At 47.9% G+C, this 23,618-nt stretch overlaps 2 protein-coding genes across 11 annotated transcripts; one reads left to right on the forward strand and one right to left on the reverse strand.

Moving 5' to 3' along the window:
* Positions 1 to 1,190: 1,190 nt before the first annotated feature.
* On the reverse strand, positions 1,191 to 14,523 carry Phf7 (PHD finger protein 7). Of its 4 annotated transcripts, none has more exons than NM_001012211.1 (11): positions 13,808 to 13,888; positions 12,468 to 12,577; positions 11,539 to 11,591; positions 10,665 to 10,756; positions 4,804 to 4,905; positions 4,303 to 4,427; positions 3,735 to 3,891; positions 3,101 to 3,207; positions 2,579 to 2,695; positions 1,860 to 1,981; positions 1,191 to 1,669 (listed from the first exon to the last, which is right to left on the reverse strand). In NM_001012211.1, exons 2-11 carry the CDS (start codon positions 12,506 to 12,508, stop codon positions 1,443 to 1,445), a joined length of 1,143 nt encoding a protein of 380 aa, NP_001012211.1. In that variant the 5' UTR covers positions 12,509 to 12,577; positions 13,808 to 13,888; the 3' UTR covers positions 1,191 to 1,442. The 4 variants fall into 4 exon arrangements, with proteins under 4 accessions (NP_001012211.1, XP_087444885.1, XP_087444883.1 ...); XM_087588759.1 differs by having other exon boundaries at positions 1,203 to 1,669; positions 4,804 to 7,724; positions 13,808 to 14,523; XM_087588757.1 differs by having other exon boundaries at positions 1,203 to 1,669; positions 12,468 to 12,695; positions 13,454 to 14,523.
* Positions 14,524 to 23,165, forward strand: Bap1 (BRCA1 associated deubiquitinase 1). Of its 7 annotated transcripts, none has more exon segments than NM_001436675.1 (17): positions 14,524 to 14,616; positions 14,879 to 14,908; positions 15,029 to 15,083; positions 16,087 to 16,219; positions 16,582 to 16,701; positions 17,192 to 17,253; positions 17,429 to 17,571; positions 17,820 to 17,898; positions 18,281 to 18,404; positions 18,659 to 18,806; positions 19,238 to 19,422; positions 19,791 to 19,918; positions 20,458 to 20,936; positions 21,051 to 21,211; positions 21,456 to 21,548; positions 21,649 to 21,721; positions 21,911 to 23,165. In NM_001436675.1, coding segments are annotated over 14 exon segments (1,947 nt in total). In that variant the 5' UTR covers positions 14,524 to 14,616; positions 14,879 to 14,908; positions 15,029 to 15,083; positions 16,087 to 16,201; the 3' UTR covers positions 22,045 to 23,165.
* The last annotated feature ends 453 nt before the right edge of the window (positions 23,166 to 23,618 follow it).

Raw genomic sequence — 23,618 nt, forward strand, 5'->3', positions numbered from 1 at the left:
TAAATAAAAGAGAAGGGCAGTTAGTAAACTAGGGGAAGAAAAGTTAAAACATAATGTCCTGTCTGGATATATAAATCACATTATTATACTTGTGATACTATGACAAAAATTAATGAAAATTATAATGCAACTATTTAAGTCATGGACATTGAAATTATAGACTCTGAAGTACTAAACCCATGTGTAAGAACATACGAAGTCAATAATGTCTAAAGTTACTAAATCAGGAAACTGCTTAAAAAATGGTGGCAGTGGCCTTTAGGAAATGGGACTAGAAATAGGGAAGGGTGATTGAAGAGTGGTTTCCATTCTAGTCCTTTTAGGACTTCATGATTCTTATAAGAATGTGAGTGCTGGAGGGTGAGCCATGCCAGGGCCCTGCACATGGTAAGCATGTGCCCAACCACTGAACTCCACTCCTAGGCTGCAGACTTCTACATGAATGTACTACAGATTTAAAATAAGCAAGTATTAAGAAGAATATATTACTTTCCTACACACTTTGATAGTAACAAAACAGCACTTATATTTTTGAGTGACTCTAGTCAAATCTGAGGGCAATCACTACACGCATCTTGGATCCAAGTCTGCAGGATTCAGCAGTATTGAAATGGGAACGCCCCTCCCCACCATTAGTGACAATGACTCACTGAAACCTTGGGAATTCACTATGTGGCAATTCTCTGAGTTTCCCCCATGAAGCCAAGTCCCATGGAATCATTAAAAACATACAAATGTAAGATAGGCTCTATTCAGTTTCTTTCAGGCCCTCTGCCAGGTTCCCATCCCAGCTGCCTTGCCTAATGCGAATGTTCTGGTGTTGCAAGTTCACCGTCACAGCAGTTAGCAGTGCCGTGTGAGTGGCTCACTCCAGCTGCAGAGCCTCGACCACACTGGCTAGAATAAGTGGAAGCCTTCTGCCCCACACAAGGATGGCAATCCTACTATGCTGAGCTCAGGGACCTAGCCTCACCACCAAGGTCTGTTCTGGGACCAAAGTGGGCTGCTATGCTGGCTCACTGACCAGAACTTACACACTCCCCACCCCGGAATCCCAGTTACCCAGAAAGCTGATTCCCTCTCAAATAACACATCTATCTCCATGTTGAAATCCTAGTGGTATTTTTTGGAATGAGAACGCTGAGCGGTACCCTCCAGATTCTTTAGTGAACTAGAGATTCCACAGCCAATTCACAAGGAGACCCGAGCGGAGAGGTGACCTTTATTCGTCAATAACAAGCAAGTGAAGGCTTGAGAAAGCACAGGAGAATCACATTCTGGTGGACAGGCCCTTACACTCCCCTGCTGGCGCACACAGTGACCCCTGAGACCTCTTCACCTGGCCCCTTCTGTCTCATGGTTTCAAAGTGCTACCTCTCCAAACTGATGCGGCAAGGGTCTCTCGTACCTCACTGTCCTGGGCAGGAACCACTCTGAGGCTATTACTTGGACTTTTTGCAATCCTTAGTGACTTTGATTCCTTTGGATCGCCAGGACTGGCAGCTGCTTCCACTAGAGGACTCAGGCTTTTCTAACAGGGAAGGTTGTAGCCAGTTGGTCCAGGAAGAGCCTGGATTCTCTTCCAGGCTGGTGGCCCTTAGGAAAGGCTCGTGGGGGCAGAAGGTGCTGCTGCAACAGGGGGTGTCACCCAAGTTTTCAGATACAGAATCTGCGGTGAAAGGGAGGGAGAAAAGGGAAGGTGGCTCAGCCTCTGTTTCTCCTGTGTAGAGGTCCTCAAGCCCCTCATCAGCCACTTCCTTCCAAAGCTACCATGTCCACTCAGAGTCCCCCTCTGTTACATGCTGTCTCCATTCCCAGTCCCATTCAAGTTCTCATGCAGACCGTCCATCCAGCCTCACCCTCGGTTGAAGCAGGCAGACACTCATTACACTCCCATTTCTTGCTGTTGGGTCTAAGAGAGGAGCAGTCCCGGTGGGTTCCGTGGGATCCACATGTCGCACACAAAATGAGGCGCCACCGCCTGCAGGAGAGCAGGGACAATCAGGACACCAACTGTCACTCTTGAACGTTAGCCACCATCTGGCCTCAGCCACGAGGAGAAACAACTTCCTGGGAATCTTGTTATGTGTATGGGTCTTTTGACTGCATGCATGTATGTGGACCATATGCATACAATGCCCGTGGAAGCCAAAGACTATGTCAGCTCCCCTGGGACTACAGCTGCAGACAGCTGGAGGCTGCTATGTGGATGGTGGGAATAGAAGCTGGGTACTCTTGACCACTGGGCCATTTCTCCAGCCCCCAGGACATTTAAATCAATGTAATTTTGCTATACATATTAATATTACCCCACGGCTCTAGGATGGTGTTGATATAAGAGGCCACAGGTGGGCACATCCCCTGGCAGGCTGAATCTGGAAAGTAACTGACCCTGAGTGTCTTTCCAGTGGGTTCAAACAGACCCTGCGAAGGAGACCCACCATTTGTGCATGAATAATTCAGGGGCTGCTCAAATATGAGGCTTGGGAAATGGGTTCATCCCGAGGGTTGTGGACAAGAACAGACTTCCTGCTTCAATGACAGTGCCAGAGCTCTCTACCCAGGACCTTCTTCCTACCCTTCGTCCTCAAAACTGTCTCTGCCTTGTTCATACAGACAGATGGGGGCGTCACAATGCTGGTAACGCTGATACAACTCGGAGAAAGCCCCTGGCTCGAGTTCCCAGGCAGCATCTCTGCAGTGGGAAAAGAAGATGTAAGGGACTCATACCCTGTTGGTGACCCCGTGTCTACTGGGAAGAAGCCATGCCGAGCACAGCAAGAGTTCAAAGCCCAAGCGCTGCCCACAAGGCCGGCAAGTAGGTTGGCTGTGAGACTAGAGGTGGTGCAGTCATGGCGGTCCAAACTCTCCATCCCCAGAGATTTGTGTTTTAAGTGCCCTCTCAGGAACACACCTCCTGCCCATCTCCCTCTCCGTTTGACCACTGAAAAGCACAGTTGCCACCGTTCTCACGTCACTGTGCATCAATGCCTCAGCTGCTGCCTATCTCTGACCTATCTTCACACTCCCCTCCCATCTAGAAAACCACACAACCCAGCCCCTGGATCAGCTCCTGCCGCACGCGTGGGCTGTCTGCTACCTGTCTGGAATGTGGATTCCCATCCTCAGCATCTCCTGTGGAAACTCTTCTCGGTTGTTGCACTGGGGGCACTTGAAGAAGTGCTTTGCTGACGTGTGGGCATATTTCTGTAAGAGAAGAATTCGTGAAGACAAGCAGGCTACCTTCCCGTGTCCGCCTCACTGCTTGCTCGTTCAGGAAAGGCGGTCTGGGTGTACTAGAATGAGGGCTGCCACCAAGTGTCAGGCCTGGGACAGAAAGGCTTTTGAAGAGAGTTCCCAGGAGTGCCTCAGCTGTCCTCTCTGGCCATGGGGCTTGGCAGTGTTGACTCAGCAGAGGTCACATACTTGACCGCATTCCCTTCCCTTTCATCCTACTAGTGAGGGAGATTTTGGGCTCCTTAACTCACTCTTGGGAACACCCATTTGTTATGGAAACCCTGAAGATTTTGCCTAGTCTCAATCTTATGATGAGGCCCCAGGCCAAGGATGACTGGGTTGACTATTAGCTCACAGACTGGAAGCAGATCCTGGGTACATGCCTGCAGTATGTCCTTCTGTATCCCACACATGCTTCAGCATTCCCAGGATGCCCTGGTTCCAAGCAGAGGGCAGGGCAATCATGAAAGGTACCCCCAGAACAGAGAGAGCCCCACCTGGATACACTTTCGGTGGTAGATAGCTTGACTACAACATGGGCTCCTGATGTTCTCGACACTTGCTCGGGATAAGTCTTCACAACACAAGACGCAGCTTTCCCCAAAACTCCTCTGGTGGATGTTCTGTGTTGGGCGATGTTTTCCACAATAGGATCTGCGGTGGGTAAACAGACTTAGTCTGGCTTGTCGCTGATGCAGGTTCCCAGCTGCCTGGTCTAGGAAGGGAAATCAGCTGTCTGCTTGGTTCTCGGTGAATGGGTGAAGAACAGCCAGAGGACCTCTCATGGCTGCTTACCCACTGAGCTGTGGAGGGCTGTCTCCATAGCGCCCCATTACTGAACGCCCTATTTAGTTATAAGCAGCTGTCTAAGCAGCCAGCTGTTTGTAATTTAAGGAGGGGACAGGAAGCAAGAAGAAGCCCCTGTGAAACTTCCAAGACAAAGACACTGTTTCCCATTATCGAGCGGAGGGACACATTTGTTAGAGTCAAAACCGGGTTCTGACTTCAGCGCTGCCTAAACGGCAGGTTGCAAAGAGTAGCCAGCATTCTTCCTTCCTCACTCACTTGTACTCTCCAAAAAACTGTGACAGGCAGCCCCTTTCCTGGCCACAAGGTAGATGGAAGTTCTGGACACACTGGTCCTTCTGGCACCTGATAGCAGCTCCTTTTCTCTTGCACACAAAGCAGACCTGCAAATGAGGTTCCAGACAAAGCTGTGTGACCGGAAAAACCTAAACAAACACAAGTTCTGGTTCTTCTCTCTACAGACTGGAAATTCTGGGAAACAACAACTATTCTCTTTCCCTCAGTGGTCCAGGGCACCCTAAAACTGAACTTCAAGAAGCACTGAATGTTCTTAGGGTGCTGCTTTCTCTCTTAGGATACATTCTAGAAGAGATGGGACTTAAGGACTAGGTTTGGCTCTCGAGGAAAGACACACACGGACACACAGACACACACACACACACACACACACACACACACACACACACACACACACACAGGGATTCTGAAACATGCATAGGAAAGGCCTGTTCCAAGGTCCCCATTTCAAGAAATCCTAACCTTCCTAGAAGCCCGGGCTGCCTCCTTTTTGATGTCTTCAGGCATAAATCCATGGAGACCTCTGTTGGGTTGGCCCTTCTGAGGCAGTTTGCTAGATAGGATCTAGGGAGCAGCAGAACCAGGCTGTCAACACACACAAGTAGTACGGTGGGGTGCCAATGACAGGGACAACTAAGAAATGGAGCTTGGTGGAAGTCCTTTGTGTACGCACATGGTAAGTTATTTAATGACGTCTGATACAATGATATGAACTGGGTACTCCAGCACTGTTTCAACTCTTTGGACAACCCAACATGGAGAAACAACGTGTTAAAAGCCACAGAGCCTCAGAATCTGTGCCTTTCTCATTTGCTAAGGGCTACTCTGCCATTTTGTCAACACTGGGGACATGTTCTCTCTAGATTGATTTACTTCATACTTTTAAAGACAAAATATGACCCAGAAGCCATTATGGCTTTTATCTTGCAGAAGAGGCTACTGAAGTGTAATTTGGCAGGTGACATGGCTGGAGTCACATGGCAGTTACAAAGGTGGCCTTCACACTTGAGCCTACAGAACCCACACTCACACCCCCTCTGCTATATTACCCACTAGTACAGGACTTTTAAGAATATTCTTTTCTTGGGCTGGAGAGATGGCTCAGTGGTTAAGAGCACTGACTGCTCTTCCAGAGGTCCTGAGTTCAATTCCCAGCAACCACATGGTGGCTCACAACCATCTGTAATGGGATCCGATGCCCTCTTCCGGTGTTTCTGAAGGCAGTGACAGTATGCTCATATATAATAAAATAAATCTTTAAAAAAAAAAAGAAAAAAGAAGCTATCCGATTCTATTAAATTCATTGGGACATTCTGCTCATTTAATATTTCAAAAGTATTAGGATGTTGGGCTTCCTGCAGTAGTTATAAAATGTACAATGGGAGCTTAGGGTATGTATTTAACTTATTTTTAGGAGATTTCTGAATGTGTATGAGTGTTTGTCTGCATGTCTGTGTGTGTGCAGTATGTGAGGAGATCAGAAGAGGTGGGCAGATTCCCTACAACTGGAGTTAGATAATTGCGAAATGCCCTGCGGATTCTAGGAGCCGAACCCTGGCTAGGGAAACTGAGCCCTCTCTTTAGCCCCAATATTTATTTCTGAGACGGTTTATCTGTGTAGTCAAGGCTAGTCTTGAACTTGTGATACTCCTGCCTCAGTCTCCCACCAGCAGGCTCCATCTAATGATGCTTTAAGCATTTCCCACGTATTTTCTCACTATTTCAAGTCTTTATCACAATGAGTGACTTTTGCTTATTTATACTTGTTAAGTATTAGTCACGTTTTCTATAATGGACATGTGCTATTTTTATAAACAAAAATTCAAGAACAGAAACAGTTTAAATGTCCTTTTTAACTTTTTGGTATTTCCTTATTTTTGGAGGCAGAGACTCATGCAATTCAGGCTCAGTTAGACTTTGAGCTCTCGATCATCCACCTTGAGCCCCACTTGCTGAGACCGTGCATCTGCGCCAGTCTGCCCAGCCCTAGACAGCCTCTAATGGGAGTTTAATATTTTAGGAAATCCATAATATGAAATACCAGGTATCTATTTAAAGAACTAGGTTTATATGTTCTATATGGTGAGACCTCCATAATATATGAGATGGAAAGAAAACCCTACAAAAATCGTGTATGTTTAACTTTATGTTAAAAAGTGTATATGCTTATTGATGTATCAGAATTAACCAAGTGCTAACACCTGGCAGGATTTGCAATGAATAAAAATCTCAGATTGATTTTTCTCATGAGGATAGAGATAAAAAATTAAGTATTAGTAAGTTTAATTCAGCTCCCTATTTAATGAATAATAAAGCAAGACCAAGAAAGGCCTGCACCAAGAATGCAGAAAGAGAAAAATCATGTCAGTATATGCAAAACATTTGAAAAACTCAGAACATTCATGATATCCTCAGCAAATCAGGAATAAAAAGTTCAACTGACAAAATTGTATCTAGGAAAAAGGTTTACAGCAAGTATATTTGTAATGTTGAGAAACTAGATCCTGTCCCCTAATGTGGGAGAAAGGCAGGCACAACTATTTATACTACTTCTATTAAACATTAGGGTGAAGGCCCTAGCCAGGCAAGAAGAAATAAAAGGCAAACGTCGGGGGCTAGAGATGTAGCTTGGTTGGCGAGAGTACTTGCCTAGCATGTATGAGGTCCTAGGTTCAACCCTTGGCACCCCACTAAAACCTTGGCAGGGGAACTGGAGAGATGGTTCAGCAGTTGAGAGCGAGCACTGTTACTCTTGCATGAGGCAGGGATAGTTCCCAAGCACCCGCATGGTGGCTCATGCCTTCTAAGTCTGGGTCTAGGGGATCCAACCCACTCTCCGACCTCCTCAGGCGTCAGGTAGGACATGTAGGCAAAACACTCATACATATAAAACAGTTTCACAAACTAACTAACCTACTAACTAACTAACTAGCTAGCTAGCTAGCTAGCTAGCTAGCTAGCTGAGCATGGTGGCAAATGCCTGTAATGCCAACACTTGAGGGATAGAGGCAGGAGAATCAGAAGTTCAAACTCAGGGCTGGAGAGATAGCTTCGTCAGTAAAGCCCTTGTTCACAAGCTCCCCGTCACCGACATAAAATGCCGAGTACAGTACGTGCACTTGGAATCCTAGCACTAAGGAGGCAGACACAGGAGGGCCCCTGGGGCTTGATGTCAGAGAGTTTTGCCAGACGGGTGCACTCCAGGAGGAAAGAAATAGAGAAAGGCACTTATGTCAACTTCATCTCCACACGCACACAACTGAACATACATTCACACACACATGAATCTGTACCCAAGTACACTGCCCCGCAGTACAAGTACAAGGAAAGACGTTTGTGGCCACCGTCAAGCTACAGAAGGTCAGCCTGGGCTACATGAGAATCTACCAAAAAAAAAAAAAGGACAAAATTTGGCACTGACAATCTACATAGAGCACCAGAAAATCCCAAATAAATAAATAATAAATACGATGGTTGAATTGGTAAGTGTTTAACAAAATTGTAGAATACAAAGTCAATATGCAAAATAATTATATTTCTATAATCCAACAACAAAATATTTAGAAAAACATTTAACAAATGATGCATAATAGTGTATTTTCACTAGGACCACAGAACATTACAAATAAAAAATTGAAAGGAATTGATACCCAACAATCCTAAAAAAGACTGTAAAATTTACCATATTTAATTTTAAGACATTATAAAACCGCAAGAATTAAGACAGTGGAGTGCTAGTTTATAGACACATGTAGATTAATAGTATAATTTTCCAGATCTATATCTATTTATCTCTCTCTCTATATATGGCCAATTGATTTTGATAAAGGCATCTAGGTAATTAAATAGTATACAAGTACTACTTAGGGCACACAAAATTTTCTAATTTAAAAGAAAAACTGATAAATACAACATCAAAATTTTAAAAAATTTAAGACATCATTAGAAATAATATATAACTATAAAGAAGGGATTTTTATCCAGAACATATAAACAATTTTTACAATCCAGTAAGACAAAAGAATCCACTTTCGTTTCTTCTCTTCTCTTGCTCCTTCTTTTGAGACAGTGTTTCTCTGTGTAGCCCTGGCTGTCCTGGAACTCCCTATGAGACCAGGCTGTCCTTGAACTCACAGAGATCTGTCTGCCTCTGACTCCCAAGCATTTGGATTAAAAGCATTCAACACAATGCCCAGATCAAAATCTGGTTTCTTTTAACAAAAGAAAATATTCATACAAATTCAGTGAAAAATAAGTGAAATATTTAAAAATAGAAAATTAAGCACAACATGAAAAGCTCAACATCTTTACTCCTCAAACAAGTACAGATTAAGAGCACAATACGACGTTAGTAATATCCAGTAGGCAGGCTGAAAGGAAAAAGATGGACGGTACCAAGACTTGATAAAAACTGTCAGCTGGAACTCTCCCGCGCTGCTAATGGGAGTGTGGCTTGGCAGCGTCACACTCATGTCTACTCACATGCAAACAGCAGCCCCACTCCTAGGCATCTGCCCAAGAGAAGGAAGAATGCAATGTTACAAACAGAGTTGCATGGTAATGTCCTTAGCAGGTCTATTCACAAAAGTCCACCAAACTCAATCAAACCAAATGTCTACCAACTGCTGAAAAGACAACTTTACATACTCAAGCAATTTGTGGGGGTGGGATCCTTTCAGCACCATATGTAAGCCAGGCTTAATGGACTCTTGAGTCCACAGTGGGAAAGAGATTAGGGGAGGCAGGAGAGAGGAGCCGACGTGTAATTAGGACTCGTGGTCAGGTCAGGCTCCAGCAGGCAAACCAGAGAAAGCAGACAGTCCAAACAGGAAGGAAGGCATCCTTAAAGGGGAGCAGCAAAGAATTTCCAGGAGCAGAGCGAGGAGGACTTAGGAGAGACTTGGGGAAGGGTCTGTAAACAGCACTTCACCCAAGGGAGGATTCCAATAGCACAGGGATGAGACACAGGGAAGGAAGGGATAAGCACCATAGGACAGTGTCTCAATCTAAGGGCACCGCCAAGGGTGTCCCTTGTCCACGTTGATGGTGACCAAGGTGGTATAGGGAGGCTTGCATGGCAAACTGGTCTGACTTTTGTGGCAGGCTCTAGACAGGGCAGGCAGCTCTGGGAAGACACTCAGCTGAGGGAGGAGTGAGTAGAGTGGGTAGAGGAGAGAAATGGCTGGAGATGTGGACTCTGAAGTTTGTAGTCAAATATGGTGGGTGGCAGGAGCCAGAAGCTGCAAATGATCTGCACCCAGTTTGGTTACAAGGGGCAGAGCCCCTTTGGGGTGTGGCCCAGTGTCTCCTCCTCCCATGTTTCTGCAGCAGATGTGAGCATGCAGTGAACCCACTGACTGAGAGTGCTCCATGGGTGCAGAGGAATGCTTACTGGAACTCTTAACTGCTGTGTGAGCATCTCCTGGGATAGACAGAGTACACAGTCTGTTATAAGGACTTACCTTTTGGTGAGAGGAAGGTGAGTTAGCTGGTCTAGCCTGGGAACTAGCATGGGGCTTTGATCTGTTGGAGGCTTGTTTAATAGGGAACTAGATGCCCTTTCTGGAGGTAGGTTATTGGGAGAGGGGTACAGATAAGAAAATAAAAGTTTTTCTTGACAGTTAGAAACCCACCTTACCAGGTTTACAAGCATTCTGAGGAATGCTGATTTTAAGTAGCAATCCTTCTGTTTACCTGGTCAGAGTCCAGCCTGAGCTAGGCCCGACAGGAAGAACATAAAATCTATGGTTGAAGTGGTTAAGAGTGCTGGCTGCTCTTGGGCAGGACCAGGTTTGAGTCCTAGTTATCTCCATGGCAGCTCACAACTGCCTGTAACCGTACTTCTGGAAGACACTCTCTTCTGAGGACACTGCATACACATGGGGCACAGACATACATACAGGCAAGGCTCATAAAAAGAGATCTTAAGATTGGTTCATTTTATGATCTTCAGATTACACTTACTAAGAAGCATAAGGATGATCTAAACGAGTGTTAGTTTCAGGGAGGAGGGAAAGAGGCCTATGATTGTGGGAACATGTTTTTTATTTTATTTTATTTTTTTTTTTTTTGGAGCTGGGGACCGAACCCAGGGCCCTGGCGCTCTACCACTGAGCTAAATCCCCAACCCCAACATGTTTTTTATTGTTCACACTTTATCCTGTGAGGGTTTTAGATCATATCATTTTTACTTTAAAATTGGATTTTAAAATATTAAAAACTATATGGAAACAAACATGGCTATAAATTTGAGGCTAGATACAAAAGTAGTTGGTATAGCAAAAGCTGTAACACATTCAAAGCAAAGAGGGCCTTATACTTACAAGACAGAAATAATGGACACAAAGATTGTCTTTCTGAAGAAATTCTCCTAGTTTTTCAGGATCGCCAGGTTCTTGAAAGCACAGCAGGCAAACTGGGAGAGTGAACATTAAGATTAAGGAGTGACTTGAATTGACCATTAAGAATAGAAAAGTGAGGGCTGGAGAGATGGCTCAGTGGTTAAGAGCACTGGCTGCTGGTCCAGAGGTCCTGAGTTCAAATCCCAGCACCGACATGGTGGCTCATAGCCATCTGTAATTTCAGTTCCAGGGAATCCAACGCCCTCACGTAAACATACATACCAGTAAAACACCAAAAACAACCTAAGGACCGCAAGGAGTCTGGAGGCTCCTTTACTTACACAGGGGTTTCATCTAGATACAACTTCCATAAATAAGAAACATCCTAGGTTGGAAGTGCATTCCCTACATGTAGCCTATCAAACACCAGCTTAGCAGCACAGCACACGGCAATGAGTGTTTCCCATTGTGTTCGTACGGCTTACAAGGACCCATGCCTTGTTACCACTGCCCAGAACTGCAAGAGAATATCGGACCTCATATCATTAACTTGGGAAAAGATCAAAGCCCAAAATTTGATGTATGGGTTTCTATTGAATGCACGCTACTTTTGCATCGCCTTAATGTAAAAACAAAACAAAAACTAAAACATTGTAATCAGGAACCGTTTTGTTCTCAACTGGCTTTAAATTCCTTCTTGAACCTCAGATAGGAAACTTTAAAATTTCAGACACTAAATTCTTTAGGATCGTAGAGAATCTGGGAAAGTAGTAGGGTTGGCAATGAAAGATAACGTGTCCGGCCCCATGGAACGGCCTTCTGTGCTAATGGCTCAATACTTCCGTATCCCTCTTACCAGGACCTGAAGACAGCTTCCTGTGGGTTACCTTCTTAGTCCTGGCAGTTTTTCTAGAAGAGAAAGAAAAGCATTGAGGACCCTACTGACAAGCCTTCTGAATTTCCCTTAGAATGCCACCCATAGTTTGAAAATTCTGTGACAGTTTTTCATATTTCATTTTTACAGTGTAAAATATACTAAATTACTTGAGGTGGGGCCATCTCAGTGCCTATACTGAGAAAGATACAGGAGTAATGAAAGATTCAGGAGTAATTCTACTTTTATCTTCTTCTGCCAGCTTCCAAGGTACACTAAAACAGCCCTGAAGCAGACTGTTTTCCAGTGATAGGCACTGTTTTGCCACTTTATCATGAATTAAGTCAACAAATCCGAAGGACACTCTAAAAAGGGAGTGTTTTTTACAGTCTGGTTTTTTGAGACAGGGTTTTTCTGTATAATTGCTCTGATGTCCTGGAACTCACTCTATAGACCTACCTCTGGGATTAACCCCTCTCAGGGAAGTACTGTATGATGGGTATTTTTGACATGAGTAAACTGAGGCACATGTGAGCTGTCTCAGGTCACAGTTATCAAGCAGCACAGGCACAATAGAGATTTAAGTAGTGAAGTTCCACAGCTGCCACTTAGCTACTGGGGACAGCACTGGGAAGACAGGAAGGGCTCCTGGTGGTGGTGGTGGTGGTGGTGGGCGAGCTCTGGTGTATGTTTTGACACTCTCCAACCACAGCCTGAGAATATGCCAAAGGGAGCAGGAAGTGCCTCGTGTATCAATGGCCACTATAGCTTCCCTAACTTTTTTTTCTTTTCTTTTTTTTTTCGGAGCTGGGGACCGAACCCAGGAGCTTGCGCTCGCTAGGCAAGCGCTCTACCACTGAGCTAAATCCCCAATCCCAGTTTCCCCAACTCTTTCAGGTCACCTACTGTACCTCAATCTTGGATGTTCCTTTTTTTCTTTTATAGTCCTCATTCGTTTCCGTCTGTCCTTCCTATCTACAATTCTTCTGTGCTATTATGAAGACAATACAGGCTTTTCCAGCTACAAACATAAACGAGGTAGGTTAGCAATCTTACATTTAGTTATGGAATTCTACAAGATCAAAGCAGCCGTGCACTTATCAACTCGTTTCCTAAAAGGGTCCTAGACAATATTAATGCTAGTATTGGTCAATGATTAAATTGTGCCGAGAACCGTTCAGCCACTTCACACTAGGCACAGTAATAACTCTTATTTTCAAGTTGAGGAGACTGAGTTAAGAGAGATAAACATGGTGGCCAAGGTCAGAGTCAGTGATCCTAGGTGAGATTTGATGACATCAACTACCGTGTTCTAATTTTATCTCATCTCAGTATAAGATGTTGGAACCCCTGACTGACTTAGTCAAATGGTTCTTTGTTTCTACTAAGTGGGACAACACTCAAGAAAAAGGCGCTTTTCTTACCCAAGTGTGGGTGCCTGTTCTACCCAGTTAAATATGGTAGCTCCTTCCTAACAAAAGGAATCTGAGCGATTTGCCTACTTAAAAGCCATAACCCCGGGCTGGAGAGATGGCTCAGCGGTTAAGAGCACCCGACTGCTCTTCCAGAGGTCATGAGTTCAATTCCCAGCAACCACATGGTGGCTCACAACCATCTGTAAAGAGATCTGATGCTCTCTTCTGGTGTATCTGAAGACAGCTACAGTGTACTTATATATAATAAATAAAATAAATCTTTAAAAAAAAAAGCCATAACCCCATCTAGTAGGGGGAAAAAAATAACAAAAGATCATCCCTTAGCTCCTTTCCCCCCCAAGACAGGGTTTCTCTGTGTAGCCCTAGCTGCCCTGGAACTCTCTTTGTAGACCTGCCTGCCTCTCCCTCCCAAGTGCTGGGATTAAAGATGTGTACTATCCCTTATCTCTTATTCCCTTTACCAGGGCTATGTCTAGAAAGGAGGACAGCATTTCTTAGACAGCTCAGTCAATTAGATCCCTCCAGAGACATACTATACTTCAGTACACAGAGCCTCAAATCAAGGCTGGGGATTCAGAATCTCTTCACCAATGTCAAACTATTCTTCTAAATGCCAACTAACTGCTTATAAGCCATCAAAACTTAAGGCTAGCTTTTCCCAACACAGGAGATGCAGTTGCACAGCTGACATGTTTTCTTACTAAACGTGGATGGGCTGAGTGAGATGCTGGCTTCAATCTTTCCATGTTCCTAGTTTACTACTTTACTTCCTAGTTGTTGGCGCTAAACCCGACCGTGTTAGAATGGAAATAAACCTTGAGATTTCAGTTCTTTGCATCGCTGGACCACGACGTTACTTGAGTAGGAGTCTGTGCACACTGGTAGTTATAAGATGGAACAATCTTCAAAACAGTTGAGGACGGTCGTGGCAAATGCAAGCTGCTCAGTCCGCGACTTCCTAACCCGGCGGATGCTCGCTCGAAACGCTTACCAAGTTGTATCACTGGATAGAAGTGTTGGGTAAATTAAAAATATATTAACGTGTTCGGTCCCGCCGCCGCAAGAATAAACGATTTATTTGGAAAATACGTGTCAGTGTGGCCACAACCGTCCCCCGAAGTTAACAGCCAGAAGAGGGCTCAAGGAGCATTCCGCGCATGCCAGACCAGGCTCAGGTCTCGCCTGCGGGGCGGCTGTTGTGTGGCCAGGCTGGAGGTTGCTTCCGCTGCTAGCTCTCACGGAAGCTACGGGCCACCGCTCCCAGCCCAGGTTGCCCACCCAGCTGTCGCCGAGGGCGCCGCTGTCCCGGAGCTTTATTCGTTGACACAAGACGTGGTAGCTACTTCACGGGCGGCCGCCCCGCGCGGTGACTGCGCCGTCGAAGGAGGCGAGCGCGCTAACGGGGGATGGGTCACGCGGACTGTGGCCCGCGGGCACCTCAGCGTTGCAGACAGTTGTCAAAACGGGGACCGCTAACGGCCGCGCGCTAACAGTCGCGCGCCCGACCCATCTTCCGCGCGTGCGCATCCTCGCCTCTGCGCGCGCGCATCCGGCCTCCGCGCAGGCGGAAGGCCAGCCCCGGATTAGGCTCGTCGTGTGTGATGACGTTGTACTCCCGGCGCGGGTGAGTGACGCGGCGCGGCCCGTTGTCTGTGTGGGGCTGAGAAGCCCCGAGGGCGGTGGGCGCTCCCGGTGGGGGCGGCGCGGGGTTAGCAGGGCCTGGACATGGCGCTGAGAGACCGCTCCGCGGGAAGATGAATAAGGGCTGGCTGGAGCTGGAGAGTGACCCGGGTACGGAGGGGCCTCGGCGGGCCGGGGGCTGGGGAGGCCGGATGGGCCCCGGACTCACCTGCCTGACAAATCCCTCTTCTTGTCCTCCCACCCAGGCCTCTTCACCCTCCTGGTGGAAGATTTCGGTAAGAACCCCTTTACCCCCGATCGTCGGGCCCTGGCTGGTGTGTATGTGGGAGGTGGTCCTTGAGTTCTCGCTGCAGAACCTGAGGCTGCCCTGCCGACCTCTCCTTTTCTGATTGTAGGTGTCAAAGGGGTGCAAGTGGAGGAGATCTATGACCTTCAGAGTAAATGCCAGGGGTGAGTGGCTGGGACACCCCTTACCTCCGGAGGGCTGAGAAAGGGATATGGGAATAGTACCCCGTCAAGGGAGGCAGTATTAGAAAACCTAAATATTATAAAATATCACTTAAGAATGCGTCACTCTTTGTGGGTGCCCTCTTGGACTTTTTTTTTCCCCTTCCCAGTCTTCCCTCAGTGTTTTCCCTTAGGAAGGGAGCTGTAGCCCCCCTTTCAACCCTAAGGGCTCTTGGAGTACAGTCTTGGGAGTTCAGCTGCCTTTCTGGTCTTGCAGCAGTAAGCCTCCGTCTGGTCACACAGTGTTGCACAGTGCCTTTTTTGTAAGCGAACAGGCCATCAATTACATAACCATGTGTGCTGTGCCTTTAGTCACCACACAGAATTTGTCCTAGCAGTAGTAGTTGTACACTCCTTTAATATCAGTGCTTGGGAGGCAGAGGCAGGCAGATCCCTGAGTAGTTTGAGACCAACATAAGCTACCTAGTGAGACCATGTCTCAACAAAACTAAACAAGGTCATCCTGTATCAATTGGTTAGTGTGACAAGGCCCTTTTTAAGGCACCTAAATTCAGATTCTTGGTTTGGTAATCTATAGAATAGAGGCATAGAGATCCTAACAGCTTTGAAGTGAAGGAACTGGTTCAGAAGTTCACGTACCCTACTACTTGTACTAGGGCTGGAGGCTGAGGTCCACCAGTGAGAGTTGGTACTTGTTTTTCATCAAAAGTTTTTGTGCCTTTTATTGTATCCCTTCCTTGCTTCATCCTGGGCCGGCAGTTCCAGATTTCCTTCTTGCCTAGACTTCATAATGAAACTGAGTGGGGTTTCAGAGCATCAAGTTCATACCTGGCTGCCTGTTACAGGCTTCTGGGGTTTGAGGTCTGAGAGCCATGTTGGATACAGTCTTGGGAAGAGGAGGGCTCAGTGCCAGAGCCCTTCAGTGCAAAGGATGAGGGAGAGAAAGAAGGGGGTGCTGATTGTCATCTGCCTCTTGCTTCTCTAGGCCTGTATATGGATTTATCTTCCTGTTCAAATGGATCGAAGAGCGCAGGTCCCGCCGCAAGGTTTCTACGTTGGTGGATGATACATCTGTGATTGATGATGACATCGTGAATAGCATGTTCTTTGCTCACCAGGTCTGCCGAGTTCTGTGCTTGTGTGACGGCCAGGATGCTGGTTTTGTTTTTGCTTGTTTCTGGTATTGCGTGGGAGTGACAGTGGGGAGGCTAGACTGGTACCGAGAGTGGATGTTGCAGAAACCCTTTGGCAGGCAGAACCTAGCTCTTTTTCACTGAAGGGGAAACCTCGATAGTCAGTGGTGTCCCTGGATAGGAGTTATTTAGTTGGTCTGTGTTAAATGAGTACAGACTGGGTAAGCAGAGGAAGCTGAAGGATGTTAACATCTTTTTTAGTCTTCATTCTCAATAAATGTGGGCAGGGGCTGCCTGGGGCACAGAGTAAATATGAGGGTATATGAGTGACTATTTTTGATTTATAGCTGATTCCCAACTCTTGTGCCACTCACGCCTTGCTGAGCGTGCTTCTGAACTGCAGCAATGTGGATTTGGGGCCCACGCTGAGTCGAATGAAGGATTTCACCAAAGGCTTCAGCCCTGAGGTATGCTGCAGTACCTTAAATCATGGCTCACTGGTGGCTGGAAACATCTGACCCTCAGAGCCATTGGTAATGCCACTACATGGTATCTGGTACTGTGTGGTCATTTCCTTTTCAAATGTTTATCATCATTTATTTGACTCATAAGTAATGTGGAAGGTAATTGATTTTAGGCTTTGCTGTTAAGAAATGAGATGATAGAAGTAGAAAAGGAAAAGACTTAGGTTACCGGTGTCAGAACCTTTTCTGTTGTGACTTTTTCTATCAGGCTGTGCTGTTCCCCAGTAGTCACTGGTTACCATGTAAAGCCAGCATGGCCCATCTCTTTGGGAGGTCCTAAGTAAGGTGTCACCTGCCACCAGCAGCCCTTTAGGAGCGTTCATCTGTCTGTTTGAAACTCCTGGGATACCTCTAAGCCTGGTTTATGGACCTCGTCCCCTGTCCAAAGGCTCACCTGACAGCCTGTTCTTATGTAGTCTTATCTTCTTTTTAGAGCAAAGGATATGCGATTGGCAATGCCCCTGAACTGGCCAAGGCACATAATAGCCATGCCAGGTAGGTGAGAGCTGTAGTTGCTGATGTGGAGTAGGGGTGGTGGAGGGTATCTCTAACCTTATTCTTTTTTTTTTTTTTTCGGAGCTGGGGACCGAACCCAGGGCCTTGCGCTTGCTAGGCAAGCGCTCTACCACTGAGCTAAATCCCCAAACCCTCTAACCTTATTCTTTTTCAGGCCAGAACCACGTCACCTTCCTGAGAAACAGAATGGCCTCAGTGCAGTGCGGACCATGGAGGCGTTTCACTTTGTCAGCTATGTGCCTATCACAGGACGGCTCTTTGAATTGGATGGGTTGAAAGTCTACCCTATTGATCATGGTAGGCCTTCAGAGGAAGGGGCCTGTTGGGTTTCTCATGCTTCCTTCTGATTTTCTGGATCTCAGGGACTTTAGATCCTTGAGACGTAGGCCCATGAGTGGGTACGGGACATCTAACTCTTGCCATGATTTCACCTTCTACTGTTTATGTGACTAGCTTGTAGCTGCTCGACCGCACTAATCTGTTAACCTTGCCTACGCCATCTCAGAGTTTCCCACCTGCTGATTCCTTGCCTCGGTCTTCCCTAGGGCCCTGGGGAGAGGATGAGGAGTGGACAGATAAAGCCCGAAGGGTCATCATGGAGCGAATCGGCCTTGCTACTGCAGGGTAAGGACCCTTGGTTGTGGCCTTCTGGAGCTATGTCCCCTTTAGGTGGGAAAGAGAGATGTGTGATCATCTGTAGATTGTAAGGCCACATGGCACCTAGCAAGATCAGGCTTGGGCCTTGGGATTCTAATGTTTGTTTTCCTGCCTGGGTTGCCTGTGGCTTGCTCTGGGCTGGGCTGGAGGGGCAAGCCTTGTTGGGGCTTGGGTGGTACAGCAAGGTGTTTGGCGTGTGTGTCTCTGGCTGCTGGCTGCCTATTGGAGTGGGGCCTGTACTTAACAGCTACAGATGTGACTGTGAAAGGAGCTCTAACAAGATACTTGCCTCAGTCTTACAGCAGGGCTGGGGTGGGAAGTTCTCTCATGTCTGCCACTGTGATTGCAGGGAGCCCTACCATGACATTCGCTTCAACCTGATGGCAGTGGTGCCTGACCGCAGGGTTAAGTATGAGGCCAGGCTGCATGTGCTGAAGGGGAACCGACAAACAGTCCTGGAGGCCCTGCAGCAGGTAAGTTGCCTGTCCATGCCAGTCCAATGCTCCCTGACTCTGTCCAGTTCCCAAGTCGGTGTCTTGTAGACAGAGGCTTTAACTCTCCTTTGCTTCCTTTGTAGGGGTAGTAGAACTTAGCTTCTAAAAAGATGTTGTGACTTGGCCTTTTATTTTACACTAAATAAATGACTGGGTAGGGTCAAGGCCCTTTGCTGTCCAAGGGGGAAACCTGGCTCTATCCTTCTCTTCTAAGCTTTGTGTTTTGTTTTAAGCTGATTAGAGTAACACAGCCAGAGCTGATTCAGACCCACAAATCTCAAGAGTCACAACTGCCTGAGGAGAGCAAGCCAGCCAGCAGCAAGTCTCCCTTTGGGCTAGAGGCGGGCAGAACCCCGGCGGCCTCTGAGTGCACTCACACAGGTACTGGAGGGACTTGGGGCCTCAGCTGTCCATCCTAGCTTGACAGGGGAGACCCAAGCACTTCCAGAAGGTACTTGGGCGGTGGTACAGAGGCCCTAGCAGCAGGCTGGAAATCCCAGTACTAAAGCTTTCCCCATAAAATGCAGGGAGAGCACAGTGAGCTTTTCCTAAAGGACTGTCATGACCCTAGACCCACACCCCTCTGTGTTGGGTGGTCCATCCTGTCCCATCCATATACCCCACCTCTATTATTTTCTCTATAGGCTCCCTTCTTGTTTGTCTTGTTTTTCCCCATCTCGTTGTGTGACTTAGAGCTTACCTGCCTATCCTGTTAGTGGTCTTCACTGGGGAAACAACTGCCACAGGCTTAGACTGTAGGCTTTTCTTACGGACCCAGCTGAATGTCCTCTTTATACTCCGCCTTGTCTCAGATGGTGCAGAGGAGGTGGCTGGTTCGTGCCCACAAACTACAACCCATAGTCCTCCCAGCAAATCTAAGCTGGTGGTGAAGCCTTCAGGGAGCAGCCTCAATGGGGTTCCCCCAACCCCTACCCCTATTGTCCAGCGGCTGCCAGCCTTTCTAGATAATCACAATTATGCCAAATCCCCTATGCAGGTAAGGTGGAAGCCCCTCATCTGGGAGGCTGCAGTGTTGGGTCCCAGTGTTACTCTTTGATTCTCTGGTTGGGCCTTGATGACCAGGCTCCTCTAATACTCATAGGCCCCACCACACCATGGTTGCACGGCCTTAAGGTGGTCAGGAGAGTTCCTCCTCTGACATTTAAGTCTATTTTGCCGGCTACACAGTTGGGCATACTCCTTGGCACATGGGAAGGTTTCTCCTGGTAACTCAAAAGGCAAGGCATTCTGTCTCTCTTAGAAGCACTTTGCACAGCCAAGAGCCAAGCTACCTTCTTCCCTAGCTGCAATACCGTGCCCAGCCTGGGTGAGCTCTGTTCTTACTGCCGTTCTCGCCTGCTCCAGGAGGAGGAAGACCTGGCGGCAGGTGTGGGCCGCAGCCGAGTTCCAGTCCGACCCCAGCAGTACTCTGATGATGAGGAGGACTATGAGGATGAGGAGGAGGATGTGCAGAATACCAGTTCTGCCATCAGGTCAGTCCTGACTCTGAGGAGCTCTCAAGCTCTGGGTACCTCAGGTCCTGTTCCAAATACTCCACCCTGTCACCTGAGAAGGCATTTCTGCAGAGATCACTAGGCGCCTAGAGAATGCAGGCCCTGGACGAGGCTGGCTTGAGGGGCTAACCCCAAGTCTTCAAAAAAAATGTATGGTAGGTTTAGAGGGAGGTAAACATCTTACCATGTTATGTGTCAACATGTTTTGTTGAGGTGATCTTTCAGTACGATCTCAAAGAATTGGGCTAGGAAGAGAGGTTGGAGAGGTGATCTATTGGTAAGATGGCAGTTCTGTTGGAGGATGTAGTCCTGGAAGGTTAGACGTGAGGAGCTAGAGTGGAGACCGTCTGCCTGTACTGTGGCACTTGGGGTGTCATTGCTGTCAGATTGCTTGGATCAAGTGTTAGGAGCTTCTAGTTGGGCTTGGGAAGAAGAGATTGTATTTGAGCCATTCTGGACACTGCTGGGTGTGGTCACCTAGCCCATTCCCTGTTTTTACCTCTTATTGGACCCCACAGATACAAGCGGAAGGGGACAGGGAAGCCAGGATCGTTGAGCAATTCTTCAGATGGGCAGCTGTCAGTGCTGCAGCCCAACACCATCAATGTCTTAACTGAGAAGCTTCAAGAGTCTCAGAAAGACCTTTCAATTCCTCTGTCCATCAAGACTAGCAGTGGGGCTGGGAGTCCAGCCGTGGCTGTGCCCACACACTCGCAGCCTTCACCCACCCCTAGCAATGAGAGCACGGACACAGCCTCTGAGATTGGCAGTGCTTTCAACTCACCCTTGCGCTCACCCATCCGCTCAGCCAACCCAACACGGCCCTCTAGCCCTGTCACCTCTCACATCTCCAAGGTGCTCTTTGGAGAAGATGACAGCCTACTTCGTGTTGACTGCATACGCTACAACCGTGCTGTCCGTGACCTGGGTCCTGTCATTAGCACGGGCCTGCTGCACCTTGCTGAGGATGGTGTACTGAGTCCCCTGGCACTCACAGGTGGGCCTTGAACTCCTGCACTGGTCACTCGGTGTACCCAAGGAGAAGGAGGGATGTGGCCCGGTGACTACAAAGTGTCATGTTTCTGATGCATCTTTTTATGTTCTCTCCTAGAGGGTGGGAAGGGTTCCTCACCTTCTACCAGATCAAGCCAAGGCAGCCAGGGGTCCAGCAGCCTAGAGGAGAAGGAGGTGGTGGAAGTCACAGATAGCAGAGACAAGTCTGGGCTGAACAGGTCCAGTGAGCCCTTGAGTGGAGAGAAGTACTCGCCCAAGGTAAGTCTCTCTCAGCCGCCTTTTCCTAGCAGAGGGAAGGACCTAGGCCCCTACTCCCAGGTTTTGGGTTCTTGATTGGAATTTTGGTGTGAAAGTTGGTGGCTAAAGCCAGGAAACCCTTTGGGATCGGATGGCATTGATAGCCCCATGGACTGTGGCTGTTCACTCGTGTTTCTAGTTGCTTCTTAGTAGTGGAGCTTTGGTGCCAGTCAGGCCCCTAAGGTACACTGTTGGGTTGTGGCAGGAGCTGTTAGCACTGTTAAAGTGTGTAGAGGCCGAGATTGCAAACTATGAGGCCTGTCTCAAGGAGGAGGTGGAGAAAAGGAAGAAGTTCAAGGTGGGTGACCCCTCTACTGCCCGTTCCTCTGTCCTCTCCCAAGGACCAGCTGCTCTGAGAAGGTGAGCTGTGATGCCCTCACCTGCCTTCTTTTCCACAGATTGATGACCAGCGAAGGACCCACAACTATGATGAGTTCATCTGCACCTTCATATCCATGCTGGCTCAGGAAGGTGAGGAGGTGACCTCCTGCCTGCCTGCTGGTCTTAATTGTCCTGCCCTGTTGAGGGTCATGTTCCTCACACTCCCTTCCCACTCCCACCTCCTAAGAATTCATCCTCAGCTCATCAGACTAGAGCACAGGGAGGGCTGAGTGAGCCTAGGAGACAGCCACCTACTAAGGCGTTTTCTGCCCTCTACAGGAATGCTGGCCAACCTGGTGGAGCAGAACATCTCAGTGCGGCGCCGCCAAGGGGTCAGCATTGGTCGGCTTCACAAGCAGCGGAAGCCTGATAGGCGGAAACGCTCTCGCCCCTACAAGGCCAAACGCCAGTGAGGACCTCTAGCCCTGACTCTGCAGCCTCTCTTGCCGCAAGGCCCTCACCAGGGCCCTTCACTGTTCGACTTTTCCAAGTATTACTGAATAGTTCAGCTAGAGCTCAGGCCCTGGGAGTAGGAATGGGATGTGTATTCTGCATTATGCTCTGGGGTCTGGCAGGGACAAGGCAGCTCCATAATGCTCAGGAAGCAGCAGCTGGAATTGGAGGGTGCTGTGGCCTCCACGGCCATCTGAGGAGCAGCAGGATATATATTCTACCTGTTGGAGATGTCTATTTTTTTGACTTTTGGCCATCTTGCCACTGTATTAACATGGCCAGCTTCCTGACTCTGCTTTCTCTCCCAGCAGCTGTCATTCTGCTGGGCCCAGGTCTCTTATAACCACAGTACCAGCTGGGAAACCCAGAAGGCATTGGTCCTGGTGCTCTAGCACCAGCCACCAGCCTGTCCTTGTTGTGAAGAAGCTTGGCCTACTACTCTTGATTCCTTCTGGGAGAGCGCCAAACTCAGGGACCTGGCTGCTGAGCTGGAATGGGCATGGGGTATCCTAGTAGGATGTACAGCCTATCAGGGTCCCACAGCTATCGTGGAGACAAGTGTTTGAACTGTCCTCGTACCACCCAGACTTGTTAGTGAGTCAGAGCAGGGCTCTGGGGCTCTTTGCCTTCAGTGTTGTGGCCCTGGCCGTGGGCCTACCTTAGGCTCCTAATCTCCGTCTCTGGGGTCCAGAGGAGCCACTACTTAGCCCCTCAGTATTACCATGTCTCCTCTTAGGAATGTCAGAGGCAGGGCTGCTCGAATGAGGCTGGCACTATTCAATTCTCCCGACCGTGCCAGCTTCCTTGGCCTCATGCAGGTACTCAGGGTAGGGGACAGGGTCAAGAGGAGTTAGAACTTCTGTGTTCCCATAGGGCTTGATGCCAGTGGGGTAGTAAGCACAGCACTGCTTCAAGCTCCAGGCCCAGATAGCCCTGTGCCCTCTGCTAGATACAGGTGATCCAAGCAGGCCCCTTACCTGTACATAGCAACTGTCGGGGGGATGGTACAGCAGCCCGACCCGCTATAGTGTCTGTAAATACTGAATCAGTGAGTGAAGAATAAAAGTGTGCTAATAAGTGATCTTCTGGTGGTTATCTTGACATCGGTAGGCTGGGCTACGGTGGAATGAGAGACTGACTAGACTCTGGCCCAAAGCTCTGTTGATAGCAAGGTGGTACGTATTTCTGAGGAAGAAATGGTTGGTTGCATGGTAGGCCTGGGATGGGACTGAGGACCTAAAATGAGGGGAAGATTTCAGATGGGCTATGGTCAGGGTATACCAAGAGTTGAGGTGCTTAGCTTTTACCAGATCTGATGGCTCTGAACCTAAAAGGTGCTGGGGCTCTGACTCAAAGCTAGGCTGCCCACACATCGACCCGGTACATTTTTCTTGGGACCTGAGAGGGTGTGTGTCTCATCCCTTACCACATCTGGGCAGACCAGAGCTGCCCCTGCCTCTCTCTTACCTTACTCTTCTCTACTGAGAACGCTCTAGCCCTTTTTCCTACAGTGGCCCTATAGTTGGGGCCTCAA

Source organism: Rattus norvegicus, chromosome 16 (genome assembly GCF_021556685.1).
Source record: "Rattus norvegicus strain SHRSP/BbbUtx chromosome 16, alternate assembly SHRSP_T2T, whole genome shotgun sequence".
NCBI lineage: Eukaryota > Metazoa > Chordata > Mammalia > Rodentia > Muridae > Rattus > Rattus norvegicus.